The sequence below is a fragment of the Metopolophium dirhodum genome, chromosome 7 (assembly GCF_019925205.1).
Source record: "Metopolophium dirhodum isolate CAU chromosome 7, ASM1992520v1, whole genome shotgun sequence".
In the NCBI taxonomy this organism is placed as follows: Eukaryota; Metazoa; Arthropoda; class Insecta; order Hemiptera; family Aphididae; genus Metopolophium; species Metopolophium dirhodum.
In genome coordinates, this window is record NC_083566.1 from 11331585 (window position 1) to 11343465 (window position 11881).

General features: G+C 28.6%; 1 protein-coding gene across 2 annotated transcripts; it reads left to right on the forward strand.

Moving 5' to 3' along the window:
* The first annotated feature begins 1099 nt into the window (after positions 1–1099).
* LOC132948983 (alpha-1,3-mannosyl-glycoprotein 4-beta-N-acetylglucosaminyltransferase B-like) lies at positions 1100–11679 on the forward strand. Of its 2 annotated transcripts, XM_061019717.1 has the most exons (9): positions 1100–1357; positions 3538–3642; positions 7943–8275; positions 8403–8536; positions 8613–8659; positions 8728–9038; positions 9104–9228; positions 11192–11299; positions 11389–11679. In XM_061019717.1, the coding sequence occupies exons 2-9, from the start codon at positions 3546–3548 to the stop codon at positions 11404–11406; spliced, it is 1173 nt and encodes a 390-aa protein (XP_060875700.1). In that variant the 5' UTR covers positions 1100–1357; positions 3538–3545; the 3' UTR covers positions 11407–11679. The 2 variants fall into 2 exon arrangements, with proteins under 2 accessions (XP_060875700.1, XP_060875701.1); XM_061019718.1 differs by lacking the exons at positions 1100–1357; positions 3538–3642 and adding an exon at positions 7240–7733.
* The last annotated feature ends 202 nt before the right edge of the window (positions 11680–11881 follow it).

An 11881-nucleotide genomic window follows, 5' to 3' on the forward strand; every position in this document is an offset into this window, starting at 1 on the left:
GACTTTCTTGTAGACATTTTTTTTAAATCGTAGATTTAAAAAGAAAAATTTTTATGAACTCTCAACTTAAAACAATTTGCTAATTTTCGTGATTTTTCCGTATTTTGTCAAGATTTGAACTTTAAATGTTTATAAAAAAAAACTGTGACTAAGGATTTTTAATATTTTTCAAATTTAAATGTAACAATATAGTAGGAGCCTTGTATTAAATTTTCAAGTAGTTTTACTCAACAAATAAAGTTTTATTGACATTCATGGAAAAATAAAACTAATAAAATTGGAAACTGAAAATGTTCCTAAACAGTTCAAAACAAATCAAAATATTTTGAAAATTTTATCGTGTGTAGAAAACGCAAATATACACATTTAGTGAAAATGTCATGTACCTACGGTTATTTGTTTTAAAGTCACACCAAAAACCAAAAAAGTAGATTTTGTTAAAAAATTAACCGTTTTTCATTGATTTTTCTTTTGTTTTTACTGGAACTTTTGAAAATTACTGGGAATTTTAAATTTTGACCTCTCCAATGCACCAACAATATTCACTTTTCGTGTACACAGACACACAAAAAAAAAATAATAATAATAAAAAAAATAAATCGTTCATTGTTAAATCAATTAAATTGTTCATACTGTAACCAAAAAATCGAAAAAATATACAAACACATTATTTTTTACAGAAATTATAATTGAAAATTTGGACGAAATTTCGTGTTAAGACCAAGAATAACTATAATAGTTATTTTGTTGTAATTTAAAAATATTATTTGTGAAACTTTTAGAGTATATATTCGCTTAGTCTTCGCTTAGAATCGTTTTTCTTATACAACGATTTTATATCATTGAATTAAAATTTAGCTCCATCCTTTACAGTGAGCAGCACAGCAGAACGATACCCATAATTTGTCTTTTTTTATTATTAATATTTTAAGCGGGATATATTTTTGTTAGTTCAGTTGTTTGATAAATAAATACATTTATTTAATATTTTAAATATTAACTATGGAATGTCAACTTTTAATTATTTGTTAATAATGGTAGTATTATAATTTTATGTATAAAAAAAAAATGTTCTGTACTTGAGTAGTATTTAATGTGAGTATAATATTATCAATTGTGATATTAGTTTTTATTATATAATATTTTTTAAAAGTGAGCAATAATTAATAAGTTATGTGTATACTAATGTGGCCAATATTATAATGTTCAAACAGGTATTAAAACAAGATTGTACCTATTGAAATTTCACGTTCAAATTTTTATAAAATTGGATAATTAATCAAAAATAACAATTTTCGTTATTATGTTGTAATTTAAACAGTATTATTTGTCGGTGCTTGAAACTTTTCACCATTACGTAAGTATACCTGGGTTATTATGTTCTGTACATGATAAAAAAAGTTCAAATTCTTAACTTTGATTTTTAGCGATTATCTAAATAAACATTACAAACCTATTGAAGAAATATATCTTCGGTATTGACTTAAAATAACAGTTTGGTAGTAATATTATACTATTATGTTTATGTATACTATTTGTTTTTGGAAAAAATAAGTAGTCCAACCTACTTAATATTACTTATCTAAAGAAAAATAAATTACTAATAGCAATATAAAATAAATATTATGTAAAATATTAAAATATCCTTAGAATCGGCAGGCAGACGATCGTTTCCGCTCAGAATCGTTTTTCGTGTGCAATGATTTATCATTGAATTCAAATTTAACATATCCATTACGGTGACCTATCAATGATAACAAGATGACGCGAAACCTACTATACAGCACGACGGCCTTCTAGATTATTTTTCCATGTATCAGTCCTGGTCTCTTAAGGTATTAATTTAAAGTTGATTTTAATATTGTGGTGCATCTCAATAACATGCCAAAAAAATGAACATACATTGGAATGTCCAAATTTCATACCACCTCTTAGAAGAGTCTGTCCGATGCATGTCACCTCTTGTATCTTCGTGTATAATTTTCCTCTAAAATAATTACTTTACTAAAATTTAATTTATTTTTCCACTGAAGGAACGGGCTTTTGTTACATTACAATAAAATATATAAACATTGAAAAAGGTGATTTAAAAAGGTATTAATATTAAATAAAAAGATTTTAGTTTAGGCGAATCAGATGAATGTATTTTTACACTGTATTTAAAATGTATAATATTTTATAATATAATACAATTTGGTGGAGTTTTTTTTTGACATTTTGGGCATAGAATATCACAATTTCAATATAGGTATTAGGTACAATATATTATATATATAATAATAAAATGTAAAGATTATATGTAGTTCATAATATATCGAGTTTATAAAATGTTATTATTTAATAAAGGCGTTCCTAGCTAGGAACTCCCTAGCCCTAGGGCTCCTTATCTAAGCCCACTACTAATATGTACATTTTTTTCTTATCTTTTTTTACATAATTGTGATATAATAATTAAATATTAACATGATAGGTTTAAATTATTATAACATTAAAACATGCCAATATGGCAAACATAAAATAATAATAATACTAATACCGAGCACATCATCTTTTTTTGAATACTAAAATAGTAAAAAGGTTAATATTAAAGAGGGAAGAATTTCAAATTTTTTTTTTTTTATTAATCAACCTGCGGCAACTTAGGCCATTGGGTGGTTTTAAACTGTTGGGGAGGGTACTGTAGGTTAAACACGTGTGTTTGTTAGTTTGGCAGATTTTTTAGTGGCCACCCGTATGTATCTGTCATGCCCGGGTGGGGGATGGCGGCACTTCTCTCCAGACACCGTGACTTGCCCGAAGAAAAATGCCGCCCACAGCCGAGGTTTTGAACCGGCGTCGGTGCGCGTTGTAACCGACGTATTAGTCCGCTTGGCCACTCCGTTCTCCGAGTTCAAAATTATTTAGGCCTCTGCAGGCATTAGGGAACTAATTCCACGGTTACAATAAACTAATAATAGTAACAATAATAATAATAATAATAATAATAATAATAATAATAAAATAAGTATAAATCATAAATGTACGTATAAATGCATAGTAATTAGTAATATTATATAATCTATATTGACGTACTTATTGTTGATATTATTAGGTACCAATTGCTTTATTTATTTTGTTGTCGGCAACGCCATATGTGTTAACTTTTGTACATGCCTACAACATTTTATTAATTTAACTACAATAGCGTACGGTTAAACATAATATTATGATATATTTTCATTATTTAAAAAACTAGAAAATTCAAACAAAGACTTATCGTGTTCACATTAGTCCATAAATAAACTTGTGGGAATGGAATGGTTAGCAGCAAGAAAAAAACTAAAAAAAACCTTTTTTATATTTATCTATAATGCAATTTTAACAATATAATTTTGAGCGAAGCGAGATGTGTAGCCCTGTGGGTTCATTGTTGTAAAATGATTTGCCACGCCACTGTTTATATTTATTATTACATATTATACATTACAATCATTGCCGTGTTGACGATCTGCGAGCTAAGTGATATAATATTATGTTTACTGTACTCGCTTGTTTCAGGTGTTCCGATGAGTTGGATGTTTCAACAGCCTAGGTCCTGTTTTTCGTTATTCATCATTATAACATTCGTGTCATGCTTCACCACCGTGTTTATCTACATTTCAGGTGAATTATTCAATCGTTATATTATGATAAAATTATCCTATATCGGTACATGAGCATTGGGCAAACCGATAATTTTTATTAAAACAGTAAATTATGCATTTTTATATTTTGTGTAAACTGTTAATTTTGCGTGACGTGAGTTGAGTATAATAATATAATGATGAATATTGATTAAAGTTTATATTGCGATTTATGTGATGAATATATTAAACAATATCGTACTTATTTCAGTGGCTTAACGCAATTTAATTGAGTACTTACATGCCAATTATTTGATGCTTAATTCATAATTGTACTACTATTACAAAGTATACAAACATAACTAGAGTTTGGAATTTGTAGCTCTATAAAACAAGCACTTAAAATGAAGCAAAAAAGCACCAAAAACCCTATAAAGTATCTAATTGATATCTGAGTTGCATTGAACAATTAATATTTTTGTAATATTTTCAAGTAATAAATATCACCAGCGGCGGCGATATGATAAAATATTTTTATAAATTATGATCCTTTCAATTGTACATATAATTGCTTATCCTAGTTATGTCGATTTTATCAAACAATTCTTTTAACACATTATTTGATATAAAAGTAAATATTAATCTTTCAAATAGGTACTTTGATTTAGAAAAGATAGTTATCAAACACAAAACGAAAAACTTAAGGAAAAAAGCAAGTACCTACACAAAAACCAAAAAAAGCATTAAAAAAATATAGCTAAAAATCAAAAAAAAGCAAAATACAATTTCAAGCATTTTATTCTATGTGGTGTATATTTCTAATTTAGAGCTGACATAGCTTCGTTTTAGACCAAACAAGCGAATCTTAAAATGTTTGTTGGATACGTTCAAGTTGATCAGAGTCAGAAACAGTGTAAGGATTATAGATCCGTATTATAAAATAGGATGAACTTGTAATTTCGCTAATTTGAAGTCTTTAGATAGACGCATCATGAACCCTAAAACATTAAATGCTTTACTAGAAATCATCGCAATGTAAAGACTTGGACTAAAGATTCTAGATAATGTAAAACCAATATCAACTAGATCATCAACAATGCGTACAATTTTCATACCTGAGATATAATAATTATAAAGACATAAAGTGTTGGAGTACGAGAACTAATAAACATCATGACTTGAGTACTTGACCTTTAGAAGCATTGACTTTAAAATAAGACCTATTTAAAAACACCAATTAGCAAAGCAATCAAAGCTATTTTGAAGATTTGCCCAATCATCAGTTGAGATTATTTCCATAAATAGCTTCATGTCATCTGCGAAACATAATAATTTATAAAGTAATAAAGCAATACGTACACTACTGACAAATAATGAAATTACAATCGGTGATAAATGTCCACCTTGGGGTACCCCAGGCGGTGCCGAATACTTTTGACTTGACGCCAAATAATTTTATCAACTGTTGTCTATTGTTTAAAAAAATAACCAAACAATGAGAGGAGAGGTATTAAAGCCAGACGCTTCTTGGACTTTCAGTAAAACTTGATGGTTGACAGTGTCGAATGACTTTGCTAAATCAGTATAAACAACATCAATTTGAGACCGTTTTTAAAAAGATTCAAACACAAAATCTACCCCCCAGTCGTAAGCTGTGTTGTTCTTCAAAGAATATTACCCACTGATGGTTTAATATTGTTTAAAGCCAAAGATTAAAACAGTTCAGATAAGTGAGATTGAATGGAGATAAGTCTATAATTAGTAATATCGGTTTTATTACCAGATTTATGGATGGGTGAAACTAAAAAGAATTTTAAAACTGAATGAAAATTAACCGCATTTAGTGACCACCTGAAAAGCAAAAAAAGTGGATAAGTTATAATAGAGCACAACCGATAAAGGAAAACGTCGGAAAGACCACCAGGACCTATAGTTTTAACACCACTTAAAGTAGAAATACCTTGAAAAACGTTATCAATGGACAACGGTTAAGTATATATTATTAGGTCAAAAAATATAATCTCCAAATTACTTACATCATCATTAATGACTTCACATGAATAGACAGACTTGAAGTATGAAGCGAACATGTCAGCTGCATTCTGTTCGTTAGAATAGTAAGCACCATTCAACGATAATGTTTTTGGAATATCAGAATTAGAGCGTTGTTTCTTTATACATTTCCAAAAATAAGTAGGATTAGTATTAATTGACAGCTCAGTTCGATAAACATACACACAATAGCATTTTTTGGACTCGTGCTTATAAAGTGCCTCAATTTCTTTCTTTAAAAATACAATTTTTTTTAATTCTTTTCTTTTGAGGATAGGTTAATTCTCTAAAGTAGTGCTTGGTACAAAACGTAAGACAGCCTGGTGAAAAGGATTATACAAAGTATTAAAAGCTGAATCCAGACTAAGAGCTGATAAAGTAGATGACCAATCAAAATTGGAAATAAAAGAATGAATGTTAGAATAGTCAACTTTGTTAAAGTCGAAGAAGATTTGTGAGCTAATGAAACAGAGAACTTGCATATTATTGGGAAAATTGATAAATAGAGGAAGGTAGTAGGGTTCAGGTGGCTCAGGGATGCATGGATTACGATAATTGGAGGATGAGAAGGTTAAACCAAAGTTATTTTTATCCCATAAAACTTCATATAAGTGGTAATCGCCACAAAATATTTATGTGTAATAATAAAAGTGGGCAAGTGGATGTCACTCTGCTGTATACTATGTTACAAGTGGGTCACTGTAATGGATGGTGTTAAATTTGAATTCAATGATATAATATCATTGAATAAGAAAAACGATTCTGAGCGAAAACGGTCCGTTAGCCTATGATATTACAAGTATATTTGATGATATTATTGTGAATAAAGTAATTTATATATAACCTATTTACGTGGAACCTTGTTTTAATTGCTATTGTAACAATATTTCAGGAGCCTTGCATTAATTTTTCACGCTTTTCTACCCAACAAATAACATTTTAATGATATTTATAGAAAAAAAAACTAAAAAAATTGAAAACAGACAATGGCCGTAAAAAGCTCAAAAAGTGTCAAATTTTTTTCAAAATGTTATCGTGTATAGAAAATGCTAATATAAACATTCAGTGAAATTCTCAAGTAGTCATACGTTTTTTAATTACAACAAAATAAGAAAATCGTTACACGAGAAATCGAGTGAATATCAAATGTTGTAAAAATATGAATTTCAAACGCTCATAAAAATTTAATTTGACTTTATTGTAGACATTTTTTTTTTTGATAATCTTAGATTTAAAAAGAAAAATTTTTATGAATTCTCAACTCAAAATAATTTGCTATTTTTCGTGATTTTTCCGTATTTTGTCAAAATTTGAACTTTAAATGCTTATAAATAAAAACTGTGACTAAGGATTTTTAATTTTTTTCATCTGCCTTTGAAACAAGAACTTAGGAGCCTTCTATTCAACCTTTTTTACTCAACAGGTAAAATTTTATTGATATTTATAGAAAAAAAAACTAAAAAAAATGGAAATTGATAATGTCAGTAAACAGCTCAAAATAAGTCGAAATATTTGGAAAATGTTATGGTGTATAGGAAATGAATTATAACTATTCAGTCAAAATTTCATGTCACTACGGTCATTTGTTTTAGAGTTACACCAAAAACCAAAATCGATTTTCTCGAAAACAGATTTTGCGTAAAAATTCTCGTTTTTCCTTAATTTTTCTTTTGTTTTTCACGTCGCTTTTGAAAACCTTGAAAAACTACTGGGAAATTTTTACTTTTGACCCCCCAAAGTACCAACTAGATTCAATTTCCTGTCAGAAAAGTTACTGTTGAAGAAAATCCAAGCACTTTTACTGTCCTAAAAAGTGATGACAAACACAAAAATAAAAATAAATTTAAAAAAAAACACACATCATTGTAAAATCAATACATTCATCGTTCCACCCAGAATCTAAAATGTGGTCAAACGCAGCGGCATTATATCTAAAATTGGCTAATTATTAGACCTGAGACCTCGGACATTTTGATAAAATCCAACTGCTTTGGTTAGCGAGGACGAGTAGAGGATGTATCCTTAGTGTTTTGATTTGGAAATCTGTACTTAGTTGAGGCACATCATTGAAATATTTAGGTACGTATTCTTGTAGTGAAAAGTTTACGTTGTAAAAAGAAAAATCTTAATATATCCCTGCAAAAGTGCATGTTATGCCAGGGATAACGACCTCGGTCCACGAATATAATTTGAATATTTACATATTATTTTATTGTATATATCAATAGTTTATGATTTTTGTATTTTTATTCGAATGCGTTATTACCGTAATTATTTCAATTGTACAGACACTAGATATTCATATGATCACAGTTCGGTGACAAAGTATACGATGGCGGATATGGAAATACTCGTGGAACATTTAACCAAATTGAATGAACTGAATGACAAAAACATCAAGAAACGAATTAAGCATTTTGGCCCGGTTCTCGATGCGATCGTGAAGTCGTTGAACATTTCCGTTTCTAAAGAATTAGAATCCTTAATGGTTACTAATAAGTCTGTGGAAATAGCCAGGTCACCGATGATACATCTCGATGGGTTTACATTCTTACCTCAACTGTGGTCCCACGAAGATAATTTGAGGCCATTTATATTACATTCCGGAGGTAGAAAAACAGGTAATTTATTTGTTCAATTACACATAGTGGACGGTTGTAAATGGTGTACTGGCAAAAAGATGATACCAATAATCCAAATAGAAATAAAAACTATTTTATAGGTTTAAAATGTATTTTAATATTTTAGTGTCTATGGTGTATGGAATTCCTACTGTTCGTCGCCAAAATAAAAATTACTTAATACAAACATTAATTAATATCGTAAAGAACATGAATCAAAATGAAAAGGAAGATTCATTAATAGTAGTGATGATTGGTGAAGTAATTTAAACTTGTGATTATTCAGTTTAAAATAATAAGTTACCGATAGGTTAATATTTGTGTCGGATTTTGTTAGATCGATCGAGAATATACGCAACAAGTGACTACGGAAATCAAAAATCAGTGATTATTTCTGTTACATACGATATTGATTACAAATTAAGCTTTTTTTGTTGAATATTTTTCTTCAGGCTACCGGAAGCAGTTAACTCGGGTCTTGTGGACATAATTGCTCCAACCCCGGAATATTATCCAGATTTCGGCAAACTTCGCTTGACGCTCGGTGATTCTAAAATCCGGGTCAGCTGGAGGAGCAAACAAAATTTGGATTATGCTTTCTTAATGATGTACTGCCAACCAAAAGGGTCATTTTATGTTCAAATTGAAGACGATGTAATCACAAAACCACAGTTCCACACTATTATGAAAAATACAGCTTTGCAGAGGATAGCTAACGGACAAGAGTGGTTTATATTAGATTTTGGAGAACTTGGTTTTATCGGTAAAACCCATTTCAGTAACAAAGTACTAAGTCACTATAGTGGTACAATGAACATTTTTATTTAGGCAAAATGTTTAGATGTTCGGATTTATCGTGGCTAATTCAGTACCTTATTATGTTTTATAACGATCAACCTGTGGATTGGTTGCTGGACGGATTCGTGGAGACAAAAGCTTGTGGTTATTATAAAGTGAGTAAATTATTTATAGTAGGCATTAATGTATTATAATTTATAAGCAATTTATATTAATTATATACTAACCAAGATTTCTTCAGGAGGTTACAAAAAAAAAATTTACAAGATAAATACATCCAAAAAAATACAAAATAAAACCAAACACACATTAGTTTTAAATATACTATATAAAAAAGATAAAAAAAAAAAATGTTAAAAGTTCGTTCTCAATCATGATATAACTGATATGTCAAGTATTAAATTCCGTTTGGAAATAATTGTTCAATCGTACCTAGGTATTTGTTTCATATATTAATTATTATTGATTAACTGATTCCGTGCTACTTCATTGCCAGTTAAAAATTTCAACTTTTTATGATTCAAACTTTGTTGAATTTGTTATTTAATATTCAGTGTAATCCAAGGGCGGAGTTTAGGGGGGGGGTGGCATAGTTGTCATCCCATAGACATCATAAACTACCTAATTTCTTGTTGTACTTGTAGTTGTACTATCACATTAAGGGGTCAGTGGTCACACTGACTGACTGACGTCTGGCCATGTTGTTGATAATACAGTATAGGCCTAAGTGTAATAGTTAAAAATAGAATTTTTGGACCGAAAGGATATTGGTTCCCCCTAGAAGACGAGTCAAATCCGCTACGATTGTAATGGTGTTCAAAACTTAAACATTTTCGTCGACCTTGTATGCATTTTGTCAGCATTTTAACTTTAAATTCATATAAAAATAATCATGTTTGTGCATCTTTAATATTTTTGAACTGTTATCAAAACAACTTAGGACCTTGTGTTAAATTTTCAAGCTTTCTACCCAGAAAAATTCGTTACCGACAATAATCAAATTTTTTTGAAAACGTTCTTAGTTCAAAAAAATACAAAATAATTTAAAAAGCTAATAATGTATGGAAATTGGTCATATTATAATTTGGTGAAAATTTAAAGAATCTGCAGTTATAAGTTTTTGAGTTAGTAGTTATGCCAAAAAAAAATTGATTTTTCAAAAATTAGTTTTGTGTAAAATATTCCATTTTTCCTGATTTTTTTTGTTTTTTCCAAAAATTTTCAATTTTGACTTCACTAATGATAAACCAACTAGATTCACTTTCCTGTCAAAAAATATGCGGCAGAAGAAAATCTGAGCAGTTTTACCCCAAAAGTTGATGTTAGACAGACAAAAAAACACATCATTGTAAAATCAATACAAAAAAGGTAGACAAGTGGTACCGCTCTGCTGTACAGTAGTTGTAATGGATGTGTTATATTCAATTTGAATACAATGATAAACCATTGTATACGCAAAACGATTCTGAGCGGTTAGCGTCCTTATAATATTATTAATTTTATTCGTCGTTACGGTGATAAACATTTGTTAGAAATTAAAATCCCATTTTTAACGATTATTCGTAATTTATCGGTAGTTTTTCTCGACGCTTTCTAAAACTACTTGGATATTTTCAATTTTGACCTTCCAAAAGTACCAACTAAGTTCACTATTCTATCAGAAAAAATGCTTATCTCAAAAATCATAAGCATGCTTACTATCCGAAATGTTGCTGACAGATAGAAAAAAAACACACATCATCGTAAATCCAATACATTCTTTCGCTCCGCTCAGAATCTAATATACAATATAATATTGACTGCCTTTCTTCATCACAATAGGTATGCAAATACCAAGTTAGGAATAGGTCTATAAGAGATATAGTTGTATTGAACTTATTCATATTTATATTTTCATTTAAAATGTGTACAATTTATCTTTAATAAATATCAAATAATAAAAAAAATATTTTCTTTTGCCACGCTCATAATCTAAAAAATTCAATTCAAAACAATACAATTTAAAATTCGTAAATTTGAACCATACACTAAATACTAATTATTGTAAAGCTAATTATTGTAACAGTATTTCAGCTATTAGGTATATTAATTATAATTGACTACCTATTTTGATTCTAGATAAATTGTCGACAACTAAAAGACAATTTATGGGTGAAATACAATCAAACTGTTTTTCAACATATTGGAATCTGGTCATCTTTGCCTGGCAAAATTCAACTTTCGAAGGTAAAGTTATAACTTTTACCTATATCCTATATAGGAATATACCACAATTTCAATATATTGGTAACAAATTTATATTTTTTGTCTTACAGGCTAGTCATTTTAAGTAAAGGATATGTATATTTAAAAAAAGATAATTAGTGTTCCACAAACATAATTATAAGATAATGATGAAATACAGGTTACCTGTATCGAAAATCAAAAAGGACTCACACAAAGATGATGAAATTAAAATAACAATGAATCATCTGTGATTGCTAGAGTGAAATAATTTATTAATAACATGTAAGAACATTGATTATTTTGTATTAAAGTTAAAATTTATAAACGTTGTCGATATAATTATAAAGTTATAATAAAGTTAATATGAAAATAATATAATTACCAGCTAGTTGTTTAAATATCATTGAAAATAATTTTTCAGTTTGTTATTTATGCAAAATATACATTTGCAGTTTGCATACTTATTTTCATTTATTTTCAATCAATTTACGTTAAAAATGACACCTGAGATAAAAACATAATACCACAAATAACAATATAATATCTAATACGTACTTACGTGATATGTATATAGGAAAATAA